The sequence below is a fragment of the Podarcis bocagei genome, assembly GCF_964188305.1.
Source record: "Podarcis bocagei genome assembly, chromosome: 1".
Taxonomy (NCBI): Eukaryota; Metazoa; Chordata; class Lepidosauria; order Squamata; family Lacertidae; genus Podarcis; species Podarcis bocagei.
This window is the reverse complement of record NC_138125.1, coordinates 76,267,229-76,283,649: the sequence shown is the minus strand read 5'-3', so window position 1 is coordinate 76,283,649 and position 16,421 is coordinate 76,267,229. Positions and strand designations below refer to the sequence as shown.

Genomic DNA, 16,421 nt, shown 5'->3' with positions numbered 1-16,421 from the left:
GTCTCAGTAAATGAATTGTGTAATGCCATTTTCCACTGAGAAGACTATGCCCCTAAAGTCACATTTTCACTAACATTTCAAGCACAAACTTGCACTGCTGCTTGTAAAAGGGGGAATCAGGCCAATCTGAAGGTGTAAGAAGCCTGTTTATATAAATAAATAAACAAATAAAGCCCACAGAGTTAAACCTTCTTCGTTCCTCTTTAAAAGCAACACTGTTGCCTGAGCGTAGTGAGATGTGAAATATAACATATGCAGTGCTGAACTGAACCGACGTGATACATGGCATGTTTGCTTTAAAAGACGGGAACAATCTCAAATCTGGTTTGAATTAAAAAATGTATGTGCGAGACACAGAGGGAAGGCGGGGTGGGGGGAGCCATTGTCTTAGCCAGCATCTAATAAAATAACTGTTTGAGAAGAGAGGGAATGTCTGCCTTGTAACAGCATAACTGTAAAATGCATCAGATGAAAAAAAATGTATTTATAGCACTAGAGACCTGTGAGCGTTTTATCTCATTCTTTTCAGTCCTTTTTTTAATAATAATAAAAAAAATCTTGGCATCTCCAGGACATACTATGATGAACCAGAACCAGAACAGCTACTCAACGGTGAAATTATCAGCAGGCACAGGCAGGGGGTTATTAGTCATAGCCTTAGTATCACACTGGAATGAGAGCCAAGGATTCAAGAAGCGTAGCAGTCCATTTTGGAAGGGAACCAAGGTGTGTGTGTGTGTGTGCGCGCACACACACACACACACACACACACACACACACGTGCTTACGGTGAGAGAGGCTTTTCAGAGGTTCTTTTATTCCTGCTAGAGTCACTTTGCTTTTTTGTTAACCCTAAGTATTCCAGTGCACCAAGTTCATAACAAGAAACAAGAGGTGAAAAGATGTTGCCGCTGAATTGCAAAACCTCTCACGGCAACCAAAAACAAGTGGTGGTAGCTGTTTTAAAAATCTGTAGTAAAAGTAGAAATCCTTTAATTAGCAAGGAGTGAAGGACTAGGGAAGCATCCTCCACCTTGCTGCTTCTCTCAGGAAATTCACATCAGTTTGCTGGAGTAGGGTTGCTTCCAGGCAACCTGCTTATTGAACATTCATCCTGCTTTGTTTGCAGGGAGGTTAGATGATGTTGCGTCAAAGCTAATGTTATATCCCACACTTTCTAGGGCTTTTTCCTGTCACTTTCCTGATTGCAAACAAAACCTGATATTTTGGGGAAGCAGGTTTGTTGTGCAATGCCTCCCAATCAGCTATAATTGTGCAGCCTGAATTCGCCAGTATCTGATTGAATCCTACCCAAGAATAGCAAGCGTCTGGAAGCACCCTATGTTTTTGTGCCTCAAATGTCATTCTGTCCTCAGTGGAAGGAGCTCTGACACAAGACATGTGGTCATAGGGAGCTACTTAAGGAAACAATATGATCCTGGTTACATGTAAGGGACTGCGGGTTCCCAAGCAGTGACTTGACCATCTTTAGGAAGATGTGGTCCAGCTTCTCTTTATGTATTTCGATATGAATGGAGAACCTGGGGCATCTTCTTTGATGTATGATGTTTCTTTGCCTCTCCTTAGGGCCACTTTGTTTGTTTGTATGCATTGTTGTTTTTTAAGTGTGCATATGTATTAGGAAGTCATGCTCATACAGAAAGTTGCCCAAATTGTAATGTGTGTCAGACAAGCCTTAGAACCGTCTTCCTATGCCCTAACCAATGAATAAGGTGCATGGTAAATTATAAATTACATTTTTCGAATATTTCGGCATTGGGGCAAATAGCATTGGAGCTCTTTACGCAATTGTGTCCTGGCTCTCCCAGTCAGAAGAGGAACTGGAACCCGTGAGGCTTTTATTTTCAGACTAGAGTGGTACATAAGGCAGTCACAGGTTGCAAGAATCAGTGGTTACATGAGAGCTGAAAGGCATGGCTAATCACGAGCTAAGACATTGAACAAACAAACAACACACACCCTGCAACAGCCTTTGGAAGGATGGGGCAGGCACAGCAGTTAACATGGCAAGCAGCTGGAGTCCCACAACTAGACAAGCAAACAGGCAGCCCTAGACAAGCAAACAAGTGAGCTGGCTAGGTGAGGTCTGTGTGTGCTGGCATTTCCATGTCCTGGGTTATGGAGGTGAGGTAGGAGGTTCAGATTTGCTCCCAGGTGCCTCCCCTGAGAGTGAGGTTCCTGTGTAACAGGGGAATATGCTGGAGGTAGCTCCTCATCTGGAAACACTAGGAGGGGCATGTCTGGAAAGGAAGTATGCAAAGGCACCCCTGAAAGTTTGCCTGAGCCTCCTTCAAAGGACAGGTCTGTACCCCCTAACCTGCTGGGACCCTCTCCAAGGTATTCCACATTTAACTTCCCAAGCTCCTCACACTCCTCCTCAGGTTCGGACCATCCGTTCCACAGGACTCATGAGGGGCTGCTTTGCTCATGATTACAATAAACCTTAGGGGTTGGTTCAAGAGAGTTGGGTTTTGAGACATGGCTGAATGGCAGTTGCTCGTCCTCTTGGGTTTCATAGTACAGGCGACTCTCAACTTATGCAGGGGTTATGTTCCGAGGATAGTGCATAAAGCCCAAATTGTGTATAGTCAAAACACATTGGGTGCAATGGAGGGTGGGATTGCCAAAGTTTTTTTCCCCTGACACCCACCCCCTAGTTGCCCCATTTTATTTACAGTCGTACTTCAGAAGTCGAACAGAATCCGTTCCGGAAGTCCGTTCGACTTCCGAAACATTCAAAAACCAAAGTGCGGCTTTTGATTGGCTGCAGGAAGCTACTGCAGCCAATCGGAAGCGATGTCAGATGTTCGGCTTCCAAAAGAGCATTCGAAGACCGGAACACTCACTTCCGGTTTTCAATCATTTGGGAGCTAGAACATTCGACTCCCAAGGCATTCGGGAGCCGAGATACGACTATTTATTTTTTAAATTGCCTTGGGTGCAAAGCTGAATGCAAACATGTTAAATGCACGTAAGTTTTGAGTTACCTATATTCTTGGGAAAGACAGGTACGCTTTTCCAATTAGCATCACATGGCAATGGTAATAAGGCACAATGCACAGTCCAAGCTACAGTCACCCACCCCACCAGGCACACAGGTCAGCAGGGGGCAACAGCAGCTGGGCTGTGAAGATCAGATGCAGTTCACAGGCTCATCAGACCTCTAAAGTGGGTTGAAATGGGTGCTTGCTTTCTATTGGTGCAGACGGTGGGTGAGTGGTGTAATGCCATAATGCCTTTATCCAAGTATGGATAGCAATCTGGAGGAGCAGATACATAACAGGTGTGTGAGAGAGAGAGTTCATGCATGTGTGCATTTTAGTGACATCTTGTATGAAATATTGACTGCTAAGAGCAGTATAAGAGGCACTTGTTCTAATGTTACTCTCATTGGCGTGCACTTAATTCATCTTCTAAGTATAAATGTTTCAGTTGAAAGCGCTAAAGAATAATCTCTTGCCTTTTTGCTGTCCTTCCCCCCCTCCCCCTCCATTAAACTGGCTGCATCTAGAAACTGTGCTCACCCACCAAACCATAGATGTTGGACAGCGTGTTAGCTTGAGTATTCCCATATGTTTTCAGTAATGTTTGATTTATCTACAACAAGATTCAGCCACTAGTTGTAATTATTTGAGGACTCTCTGAAATGGGAGATTAATTCTCTAAGTGCCAAGTTCCTTTGAGTACTTTGTACAGTGTTGTAATAACCACCAAGGTATGTCTCAAGAGTTACAGGAGAAAGCGAAGATAGCAAGATTTCAGAATACTTCCTTTACTTGCTGCCTTTTATCTTCATCCGACTCCTTCCATAACTGTTCGAGCTGCTAACAGGATTTGCAGTCTCAAGAGTGAACATGGATGGGGTGGGTGGGGGTCCACCTCCCCATTTTTGGGTCCAAACGACTTTGTACCAATAGAGAGCTTACACCTACCTTGCATGCTTATATGTGTGAATCCACAATCAGACAAGTGTAAGCCAGCTGCATTCTCTCTGCAACATAGGGACCCGACGGTGACCTTGACTCCACTGGGAGTTGGGGGAAATCAGATGAACGGCATATGCATATTTCCTTTGAGGCAAGCCATAACAGGGAAGCCCGGGCACTCTCCATGCTCCCACTCAGACTATTGGCTTGTTTGTTATAATTAAAGGCTTTATTTATAACAAAAAATTCACTACAGCACACTGACATAGGTTGGGATACAGGTTACAAAGTCAGAAGGCACCTCAGAGCTCTAAGGTATAAGATAAGTTGTTTTCCCAACAACTGACACTCCTCCTGGGCTCTTCTTCTGAAGAGCAGGGTAGGAAGAGTCATTGTGAAGAGTCATTTGTGAAGATGTGAGTCATCCCAAGCCTTGGAACAGACTCAACCAAGCAGATGGGCAGTCCTCTGAGTAGGAAGTGCCCAGTCTGTAGAGGCCGGTACAGTTGCCTCTACATACATCCCTAGAGATGGGAGCAGCAGGGACAATGGGGCCAGCTCACTGTCAGACTTATCCCTAATCACCTCCCTTGAAGGGGTGGGGTGCTTCACTAACGGGGAATCATAGAATCATAGAGTTGGAAGAGACCACAAGGGCCATCGAGTCCAACCCCCTGCCAAGCAGGAAGCACCATCAGAGCACTCCTGACATATGGTTGTCAAGCCTCTGCTTAAAGACCTCCAAAGAAGGAGACTCCACCACACTCCTTGGCAGCAAATTCCACTGTCGAACAGCTCTTACTGTCAGGAAGTTCTTCCTAATGTTTAGGTGAAATCTTCTTTCTTGTAGTTTGGATCCATTGCTCCGTGTCCGCTTCTCTGGAGCAGCAGAAAACAACCTTTCTCCCTCCTCTATATGACATCCTTTTATATATTTGAACATGGCTATCATATCACCCCTTAACCTCCTCTTCTCCAGGCTAAACATGCCCAGCTCCCTTAGCCGTTCCTCATAAGGCATCGTTTCCAGGCCTTTGACCATTTTGGTTGCCCTCCTCTGGACACGTTCCAGTTTGTCAGTGTCCTTCTTGAACTGTGGTGCCCAGAACTGGACACAGTACTCCAGGTGAGGTCTGACCAGAGCAGAATACAGTGGCACTATTACTTCCCTTGATCTAGATGCTATACTCCTATTGATGCAGCCCAGAATTGCATTGGCTTTTTAAGCTGCCACGTCACACTGTTGGCTCATGTCAAGTTTGTGGTCAACCAAGACTCCTAGATCCTTTTCACATGTACTGCTCTCAAGCCAGGTGTCACCCATCTTGTATTTGTTCCTCTCATTTTTTTTGCCCAAGTGCAATACTTTACATTTCTCCCTGTTAAAGTTCATCTTGTTTGTTTTGGCCCAGTTCTCTAATCTGTCAAGGTCGTTTTGAAGTGTGATCCTGTCCTCTGGGGTGTTAGCCACCCCTCCCAGTTTGGTGTCATCTGCAAATTTGATCAGGATGCCCTTGAGTCCATCTTCCAAGTCGTTGATAAAGATGTTGAATAAGACCGGGCCCAAGACAGAACCCTGTGGCACCCCACTAGTCACTCTTCTCCAGGATGAAGAGGAACCATTGATGAGCACCCTTTGGGTTCGGTCAGTCAGCCAGTTACAAATCCACTGAGTGGTAGCATAGTTAAGACCGCATTTTACCAGCTTCTTTACAAGAATATCATGGGGCACCTTGTCAAATGCCTTGCTGAAATCAAGGTAGGCTACATCCATTGTGTTCCCTTCATCTACCAGGCTTGTAATTCTGTCAAAAAACGAGATCAGGTTAGTCTGACATGACTTATTTTTTAGAAATCCATGCTGACTATTGGTGATCACAGCATTCCTTTCTAGGTGCTCACAGACTGTTTGCTTAATGATCTGCTCCAGAATCTTCCCTGGTATTGAAGTTCTGGAGCCATGGCAGCTGGCTGGGACACAGCACTTGGACTACCTGATGACACAGGGGCAGGTCGCTCTCCTGGCAATCTACTCAGTCCCTCCTCCACACCTGGATCACCACCTCCCAATCCACTGGGCCCCTCTCCAGGATCTAATGCTTCTGACTTAGCACCCTCCAGCAGTATCTGAGACAGCAGGCCAGATTATAGGGCCCAGGACAGACTGTGCAGTTGCAGGGGAGAACAGATGAGGTTCTCAGAAGGAACAGGTGACTGCTGGTACTGGTCTTCCACCACCACAGCTGCCATCTGAGATGGTTTCTTCATGTGCCCAATGGTAGGGCCTGACTATCCAACTCCCCTTCCGTCAAGACAGAAGTCCATTTTAAATGATAAGTAATGTGGTGCAGAACCTACTACCATTCAGCTGCAACTGAACATATGGCCCATTGGATTTGGAAAACAAAGGCTTCCTCATATGCTGACACTCATAGGTGTGCCTTATTTGCACTTTAGAGACTGCCGAATGTTCACTGCAGGATTCATCTGTTATCTCAAGGCAAAATTTGATTTGATGAGTAAAGGGGTTGTATTGATTTGCTGCAGGGAAGCACTCTTTTCAGTGGAGTCATTTTGGTTCAAAATTCTATGAGATGTCACTGAGCAGCTAAAAGAAAATAATGAGCATTGCAGATCCAACTAATCTGATTGTGTAAAAGTTGCAGGCCCTTTTAATATGACACACGCAGCTGCCAAAAACTGCTTGCTTTTGCATTTTACACAAAAGAAGCAGATCAGTTTGAATTATTTTTATATTTTATTGGTATGGTTTGCTGTTTTCACTAAAAAGCTCAGAGCTGTCCAGAGGAGTTGCTATTACAGCAGAGTCAGCACTTTTTTCTGCCTGCCTTGCTTTTATTACACCCCTGGCTTCATAGCTAATTTTCTAATCAAGTAAATGTGTTTGAAAGCCTGACTCCTAGGGAAGTGTAAGGTATGCTAAATGTAAGGTACACTAAATATAGTTCAAACTTGTTTAAAGAATATGGCATCGCTTCACTTTCTGTAGGTTTTTTTCCGGCACAGCATATTAACGCTCTCTTGGGCTTCGTATGAAACACGCGCCTATGTGCTTTGTTCATTGTGTAGCATTGTGAGAAAACCAAATGAATAAGAGGTGCCCAAACCCAAGTCTGCAGGAGCCTGATGTGGCAAAACTATAGAAAGTCCTGCAGCATCTTGCACCCTTACCTGTGAGGAAGCATCGCTGAGCATAGTGGGACTTTCTTCCAAGTAAGCCTGCATACTATAAATCCTATCCCACAATATATTTGTTAATCTTCATGGTTTGGGTATTATGTATACTGTATAAGGAAGTCTGACTGCACATTACATATAGCCTTGTGAATCTTTCTTTTTATTAAAAAAAACTAACTAAAAACAGCTTCTGATGCAGCGAGTTGCAGGAGAGGAATGATAATGACACTATTTCTTGTGCGTTTTGATACTGCTTCCCTCCCCCCTTTTTTGGCTCCCAGGCCCCTAAATAGTGAACTGCATATTTAAATACAATAAAAACAATGAAGCAGTGCTTTAAATATTCCATTTATCTCTATATATGCACATCTATGAATGCAAAAAACAGCAAAATGGCAGTCGGGATAAAAATAGTCTCAATTATCATAACAAGCGGGGGAGGGGGGAAACCAAAGGAGCATAAATAGCATGTAGAAGGACTACTGAACTCCATCCATTTTCCTGATCAGAATCAACTGTTTTGTCTCTTGCCAAGGAAATTATAGGTACCTCTATATATCCTGTATTGGAAGGGCAGGGGTTGAGGAAGCAGCCTAGGGGATAATTTTGAGTTGAAGAATGTCTAGAAGGGAGAGTAAGATAGGGAATATTTCCATTTTTATAAAAGAATAAGACAGAGAAAATGTACCCATTTATGTATGTTATACACAGTTTGGACCGGGGGGGGGGAGGAATGACTAATTCATACATCCTATATCCCTTGTTTTGTTTAATTGCAATGCAATATGCAGGCACTAACTTCAGCATATTATTATTATTAATTGAATTTGTATACCGCCCTATACCCACAGGTCTCAGTAGAGATGTGCAGAATCTATCTTTTTGAGTAGGTCCTGTCATCCTAAAGGTGGTGCTCCTGCAATCCAGTTAGAAGTCTTTTGGGTGGGTGTTGGAAAGCAATTGTGGGTGGGGTAGAGTTTTCAATGGCAGGTTAAGGGACCCAGTGAGAGCCAGTGTGGTGTAGTGGTTAAGAGCGGTAGACTTGTAATCTGGGGAACCGGGTTCACATCCCCGCTCCTCCACATGCAGCTGCTGGGTGACCTTGGGCTAGTCACACTTCTCCGAAGTCTCTCAGCCCCACTCACCTCACAGAGTGTTTGTTGTGGGGGAGGAAGGGAAAGGAGAATGTTAGCCGCTTTGAGACTCCTTCTGGTAGTGATAAAGCGGGATATCAAATCCAAACTCCTACTCCTCCTCCTCTTCTTCTTCTTCTTCTTCTTTTTCTTCTTCTTGCTTGTCCTAGCCTAAAACTGCACTGCTTGCTTAGCAGGCACCATTCCACAGGACCTCCTGTGGTACCCAAAAGCACCATCTACACTTCATGGCTTTTCTTATTTTACATGAAGTGCAAGTTGAATAGATTTCTCTTACAGTCATTTCAACTACGTTAACTGGCTTCCTTATTATAGGGCAAACAAAATAATTTCTGTTCCATGGGGCTAGTATTTCTTACTGTACCATCTCACGGCTTAATCTGGGGTTAGGAGTTTGAGGACTGCAGCCTTTGTCTTGTATTGGGGATGGGGGGGGCAGGGAAACCCAGCTGCAGTGCATCCACCAGCACCTCGTATTTTTGTGGTCTCTGTATCTGCTTCCCAGCAAGTGTCCAAATCGCTTGACAAAAACAGTCTTCTCTTTCGGCCGAGAAATATTTGAGCCGTATTTGAAAGGATCCAGGTTTGTTGATGTTTTTCAGACTTATTATCTTTCGGTGTCCTGAACGATCCTTGGACAATAACCAGACGTGAATAGATTGATTTCTCTGAAGCTGGAGTTTTAGCAGCTTCAGCACCTTTCATGGGCTTTGCTAGGGAGGCGGGGAGAGGTGCTGCTTTCTAAACTAAGGCTAGATTAGGGGTAACTTCTGCATAGACATGGTGCAGCATGAAACCTGTAATTTAGGTTGCTAGTCAGTAGTAGTAGTTGTTATTATCATTATTAGGTGGCCTGCTGTTTTTGAATTGAGCATGAACTGAACAGCCAGCAACATTGACTTCAGCAACATTTTCATTGGGGTCTTCATCTCTCTGTTACACACACACACACACACACACACACACACACACACACCCAAGACACAATGGGACATTTAACCCCTTCCTTTCCCTTGAGCAGCAAACAGAGGCTCAGAGTTCTCTGCCCGTGCACTTTAGCTGCTACTGTAACATAGCCTGTTGCTGTCTACACTCGAGTGAGAGAGTTGGAGATAAATGGGAGGATTCCACCCAAAGCAGCTGGTGCAGATCATGTTAGCGGAAAGTGTGCTTAAAAGCCTTTGGTCTGGCTTAAGTGGGAGAAAGCAGCAGAGGGGCATAATAAGTTGGTCCTTGGGGGCTATGCTTGAGCCATTTTGCTACTAATTGCCAATACCTAATCTATGTTACTATTTTTGACTTTTAAAAAACAAAAACTGTTGTACTTTGTCAAATCTGCAACAGTTTTTTAATGTTCAGGCATGGTCTCTCTCTCTCTCTCCCTGCGCCCCCACCCCCGGTCCCTTTAGGTTCCTATTATCGCTAGAATTAAACAGAAACTAAATCCGGGCATGAGAACATTAGGTGCCCTTGTCACACTATATTGTCCGCAGCACCCATTTTGAGATAAAAGGAATCCTTTCCTATGTGAGTGGGCAAGGAATTAGCAGGGCTTTTATTCTGCCCTCCCCTCTCTAAAGTGCCAGCCAGCACAGCTAAAAAGTGAAATAGAGGGGTAGAATATCTCATGCCAAGTAAATCCTGGTACAGATTATTCTCCCATGCTCTCTTATCCTTTAAGAACAAAGGAAGGCAACAGGAGCTAAACGTACTCTCCATACTGCTATTCAGTTTGTGAGGTTCCACAAATCCCTTGTTGCTGGGATCATGAAAAATTCAGTCTTCCCAACAGACACTCCTTCGTCATTTCCCAATTAACAGCATTTGTTTTGATATTGTAGATCATAGCTGAAGAGGTCAGTCTCCTCCCTACCCACCCACCCACCCCTGCATGCCAACTTTTGTTCTGGCACTGCTGCTATTTGTTCCAGGCCTGTAGCTCCACATTTTCAAATGAATCCCACTGAAGCAAAAGGCTGCTGCGGCACCGGCAGCAGCAAATCTAACAGATCTGCTGTCATGTATAGCTCTGCCCGCCATACATCACATTCTAAGTTTCGTTAGTTGAAGTACTTTCTATTCACTGTAAGTTTAATAAATAACAGGTTTTGCACCCGTTTCATTCCAAGTCATATTTTCCCTCTTCTTACGTCACAGGCATGTGTCCTGAAGAAAAAAGGGTTTGCTGTGCAGCTTGCAGCCTTCTCTCATGCTGCAGCAAAGAGCACGTCTGATTCTGAAATGGTGTGGGGTAGAGGGTTGTAACTTGGACATCAACCTTCCCACAGACTGTTGCCCGCATGCGCACTAGAAGAGTGCTCAGGTTGTTTGTTTATCAGGGCAATCTGGCACTGCAAACTTTTCATTGGTGCTTTATTTCTTTGGAAGACACACACATAGAATGAGCTTTGTCTGAATGCCTAGGCAGCCACATCTGTGTAGTGTGGTGTTCATATGATGTGTCCCACAACACTGCCAAAACAGTCAATGGGATTACATAAACAAGTGGCTTTTGTTTGCTACTCCTCAGTTTTGAAACTCCCTTTCTGTTGGGAGTTTCCCCAAAGACCAACTGTGAGCGTTTTTCGAGAAGTGACAAACACATGCTAATTCAGATAGGACTTTGATACTGAATTCTAAGCAGGGGTGTATTTTAGCAGATGGTTATATTAATATTTTTTGCATATATGTAAGTCTTATGAGGGTGGCCAGTCTTTCTACCCAGAAGACCAAAAAAGTCTCAGCTCAACCGTGACAAACATTTGAGCTAATTCTGCTTTTTAAATCTCTGTCTTGAATCACAGCTTTTTTCACTCTCGGATTCTGAGTGGGTGTTTTGTTTGTCTTTTGCAGGTAGTTCAAATGGATCAGAAGCTGAACCTCATCACAGACCTGCTGCAGCACCTGGTTTCCATCCAGCAAGGAACCCAGGGCAGCAACAAATCATCTCACAGGCATGATGTTAACGCCGAGCTCTTCCTCTCCAGCAACACCCTACCTACCTATGAACAACTGACAGTTCCAAGGAGAATCCAAGATGACATCTCCTGATGTAACAAACAGCCCTTTTAATTGACACTGAATGTTGTGAATCTTGATGGGGGTTGGGGGGAAATTAAAGCTCATATAATCAGCCATACAAGAATTAAACAGGCCTATTGAACTAACGTTACTAACCTCAGATGCATTCTTCCAAAGGCAATTATACGGACAACCACAAAACCTTAAAACTCCACCCTGTGTTGATTATCAATGTGGTACTTTCATAAGTCCTGTTTTTATTCCCTGTGTGAATAAACTTTCCTACTGTAATTTGTCGCTACACTGAAAGACCAAAAAAAGCTAACACAGGCAAAATGTCAACCGCTTTATGTGCTTTCTTTATTAAGCACTGTTGCTACTGTAAGCAAGTTTCTGAAGTCCTGCACAAACACCCTTGAAATAGTTTGAAAACTCCACAGCAGCTATGCTTGGTGGATGGCACCCTATGACTCTTCAATAATGATGATACTTGAAAATAGATGGTCATCTGTGTATTCTGTTTATGACTCTGCTGATAGCAATATCGTTTTACTAGTTAGATTTTAAAGGAAAATAATGTATGTGGGTTGTATCATATAAACATACTACTGTTGTTCTAAATAATGGCAAAAGCAATGCATTGAGTGATTTCCCGCCCATTTTCATTTTTAGCCTGTTACATAAGATAATGACTATAATTTTTTTAACCAAAAAAACCCCACCTTTTCTTCAGGGATGAACTAGTGCTTTAAGCCTAGTAGAGTAATGTATGTAAAGAAAAGCAATGTCTATTTTATTAAGATACAGTGATTTCATGGGAATGCAGAAATATTGCATAGGAAAAATTGTTGTTGTTGAATCATACTTTGCTGCCAAAGAATTTATATGTAGTATTTATCATAACCATCTGAGTGTGTTTGCCCTCAATGAGCTTTTGGAATTTATTGCTTTTTATATTGATGTGGGTCTGGTCTGTTTCTCAGTGTACTGTAACTAAGCACAGGTCTAGAGTAACTGGATCTTGTCGATAAAGGGCTTGAAATGGCAAGTTGGGGAAAATACTTAAAGCAGCTTTGGACGTTATGGAAATGCTCTACCAGCCAAGTTTGCAATCACTTCTATGTTAGCTGGTATGCTCCTCCATAATGCCCGAAAGGAGTGTGCATGCCCCACTAATGCTAAGATGCACATACTCTTCAGCCTCTTTGGCTGTAAACAAAGAGGCACTGCTAGCTAGATATTGAAGTGCCTGGCAGTGCACCTCTATAATGCCTGAAACTTCTGTATGCACCAGAGAACTGGGAGGAGCAGGAGCTACTCATCCTTCTGCAAGCCCTTCTTATTCAGGAAAAGAATATATGATCTGCATATGCAATAGATCAGTATCAGTAGCACAGATACAATGTCTGTGCTGTCTCGCCTCATTGCAGACATAGCGTTTTTCAGTGAAGTTGGTTCACATGTGTGGTGAGTCATCAGGTGCTGAGCAATCAAAAAATGTGTGCGCAAAACTCAACCAGCCCCCCTCCCCCAAGGGAACTAGAGAAAGAAAGTGGGCTTGATGCAATTTGAAGACCGCCCCCTCCCCCAAAGTATGTGAATTGACAGTGAATTCTACAAATTTGCTGTAGAAAATTTCTACAGCTACTTCTGCTTTAATGAGCACAATTGTAGGTTTGTACATTCTGCAGCAAGGAATGAAAAATTTCCCTGGCATAGAATTTCAATTCTATTTCTGTGGCCCTGAGTAAGGTACTTAAATATATGGTACACTATCAGGGTGATCAAGCCAAGCAAGCTGCAGCTGAAACCACAGGGATTCTGGGATATTCCTGATAACCTAGATAGAAAATGGAAGGCAAGCCCTGCTACTCATCCCACATAGTTGTGGTATTTTTTAGGGGAAGGACTGAGTATGAAAGAGCTCTCCTCCAACCTTGGCTATGATTCTGCTATGCTTTTGTGAGCGTAGCATGCATGCCCACATCTCAAGAAAAAGATTGTGTACCATCTGCCAGAAAATCATGCAAGGGAAAGTTACTTGTCCTGGTCCATTGACAGTTTCTTAGTCTTCTGTTGATGACCTCCTGGGCCACTATCAGATTAAGTGAAAGACCAACACTTAGAGGACCTCTTTTGTATGGAGACCTGAGGGTGCTAAGTTTCCGGCTTTGGCACCCAAAGGTGACAGACATATCAACTAAAGTGAGGGACAGACGGCACACATGCCAGTGGTCTCAAAATCAGGCAGCGCAAAGGCTGTGGCATAACACCTGTCCTCACCAAACAGCATTCTTTCCATGGGTGCGGTAATGAAATGAATGAACATTTTGTTCTCTGAGAGCTGCCTTGCACATCATATTTTAGCAGATACACATTGGAGCTGGAGTTTGTGTCCACCAAAAACAGTGCTTGAATGACTCCAGTATCTGTAGGGCAACCTGTGGCCCTCCAGATGTTGCTTGATTAGAACGGCTACCGCAGGGGTCGGCAACCTAAGGCCCATGGGCCAGAAGCGGCCCATGGAGGCCATTTAAGTGGCCCACAAGCCACCCCCGAACCGAGCCGCCCGCTTGGCGAGTCCCTGTGCGCTGCACTAAACCGGCACAGTGCGGCACAGGAACTCTTCTGCGGCTCCAGAAATCATTTCTGCGCGTGCCCAGACACCGGAAATCACGTCTGCACATGTCCGCGGCACCAGAAATCATTTCTGCGCATGCCCAGACACTGGAATTCACACTTTTCAGCATCTGCGCATGCACAGAAGTGATTTCCGGTACCGCAGACATGCCAGACGTGATTTCCGGCATCATGCTGCGCCGGCCCGGCCCATGGAGGATCTCCGCGGGAGTGATCCAGCCCATGCCCGGTAAGCCTTGCCAACCCCTGGGCTACCGTCTCTGACCGTTGGCATGCTGGCTGGCATGGATAAATCCAGCAACATCTGGAAGACCACAGGTAGACTACCTCTTTATGCTAAGAGTTACTGCTGCTTCAAATGTCACAGGTTTTCTTATATATGCAACAGCACTGTAGTCTATCAAGGAAATTCTATACCCAGCTATCCTACACAGCATCTAAGTGAATCTCTTGCACATGTTGAAGCAGCAAAACTCCAGTATAACATACTGATACCTTCTGAGTCCTGAGAATGCTGCACTCCTAACAGAAATTATATATCATAAAAATCTGAACTGAATCCCATTGCCCACTTTCGATTAATTTTAATGGGTGTTAGCTTAGACTTGAAAAACTAGCACTTTCTGTGAATTCACTTTGATGCTTCTGAAGTGACATTCTCCCTCTTTCTACACCTGCAGTAATTCTATAAGGAATTCAATTCTATAGTTTTGTATCTTCTATCTATGCCTACAATATTTCTTTTGGCAATCTAAACTGACTGCATAATATAGACTATTTTTGACAAGAATGCACTGCTAAAATCCTAACTGGAAAACTTTTGTTGGTAGTCTAGGATTCATAAGGGATTGTTCTGGCAGGCATACCTTTTTGCACACGATAATTTTCTTATCTTCTTCTGTGGTGATTTGTAGGAAGCAAGTAAATGTAACACCCTCACCAGTTCTGTTTCAAAAGCAGCGAACGTATCCTAAAATCAGGGAAATGGGTGCTTAAAATCAGGGTAGTTGTTTTTTTAAAAAGAAAACATTTTTCAACATATTGGTACGGTGGCGGTTTCAGATATTTGTAAAAGAACAAAATTGTAAAATAAAGTTTATCCTAGTAAGAAGCTGCATTAGATCTTTAACCGTTTCATATACCATTTTAATAGAATTGGATGCTGGAAATTCTGGGGCAAGAACAGGACATGATAGCTGCGTATTACTGTGTAATACAGGGCTGGCTCTACCATTGGCAGAGTAGGATTGCCTCAGGCAGCAGATGCTAGGGGGCAGTGGCGGCAGCCCCTGGCTGTTCCTCCCGAGCCCTCTGACTGGATCCTTCTATTAGAGGACAGAGGTGTGCATGCTACACAGCCTACCCTGCACACCTAAAATATCCTCCTTCCCTCAAGTGCAATGGAGGATGTTGTCCTCCCTATAGGCATCTGGCTGGCCACTGTATACACATAGCTTGGGTATGTACACAATTCCTAAGTTTGGTAACACTATTCACATAGTCAGAATGGCCACGGTGAGAACAGAATGCTAGGCTAGCTGGGCAATTGGCTACAATCCAGAAAGCTTTTCTTATGCACTTAGTTCTTATGTTCTGTCCCCAGTTTTGAAGGAAGATTCAAGTCCCTGTCCATTTGAGTTTTGCACATAAAACGGGGTGGGGTGCAACTTTCCTTGGCCTCGGGGCAGGGGGTGGATGTCGATGGTCGGTCCTGCTGTTCTATTTGGCTATGCTCTGGCATGATGGCTAAGCACCGCCTTCATGGTCGGAGGCAGCAGTTCTTCTGAAAACGAGGTGCTGGAAAGTGCAGAAGAGGAGAGTGCTTGTGTGCTCAGGTTCTGCTTGTAGGTTTTCCGCTGATAACAGGATCCTGGACTAGATGGGCTACTGGTGTGATCCAGCCGGCCCGTCTTGCATTCTTAAAGGTAACTGGGGTTTGTGCGCCCATCTCACTCTATAGGCCGTGGGCCAGCGCTGTCCGGAGACACTTCCGGGTCACGTGGCCAGCGTGACAAAGCTGCATCTGGCGAGCCAGCATTCTTAGGTTCCTATTTATTGGTGGTGAGGAATCAAATGGTACATAGCAGTGAATTCACAAAAAAACAGAGCAAGGAAAATACAAATCTCCAAGCTCCACATTCATGAATTAACATGGGGCACAATCCATCCAGAAGTCCTACGATGTGCATGCCCCATTGAAATTAATGAGAGCAATGCAATAGAAGGGCATAACATGGAACCCCACTAGCAAGCCAGCAGGCCATCTAATTCAGCATCTTTTAGGTCTATCAGTGGCTTTATTTTCCATAATTTTATCTATTCCCCATGCACACCGGTAACCATTGCCACTGCTTGCGGCTCAAAAAAAACTTACATATCCATAGGAATTTGAAGTCACAACTCTGGGTTCCAAAGACAGCCACAAAGCTACAGGCCATATCAAGAAGCCGCCCACCCCATT

General features: G+C 44.1%; 1 protein-coding gene and 1 long non-coding RNA gene across 7 annotated transcripts in view; one reads left to right on the top strand and one right to left on the bottom strand.

The window, feature by feature from the left end:
- The window catches only part of KCNQ1 (potassium voltage-gated channel subfamily Q member 1), a 286,139-nt gene extending 273,990 nt beyond the window's left edge, over positions 1-12,149 (top strand). For all 6 annotated transcript variants that reach the window (XM_081205287.1, XM_081205286.1, XM_081205285.1 and 3 more), the window contains one exon: positions 11,153-12,149. In XM_081205287.1, the coding sequence (XP_081061413.1) occupies positions 11,153-11,350 (198 nt within the window). In that variant the 3' untranslated portion in view covers positions 11,351-12,149. The remainder of the gene's footprint in view (positions 1-11,152) is intronic.
- On the bottom strand, positions 11,412-15,876 carry LOC308593477. Its single transcript, XR_014010971.1, has 2 exons — positions 14,061-15,876; positions 11,412-13,999 (listed from the first exon to the last, which is right to left on the bottom strand). It is a non-coding gene; the product is annotated as an uncharacterized lncRNA (long non-coding RNA).
- Between the last annotated feature and the right edge of the window lie 545 nt (positions 15,877-16,421).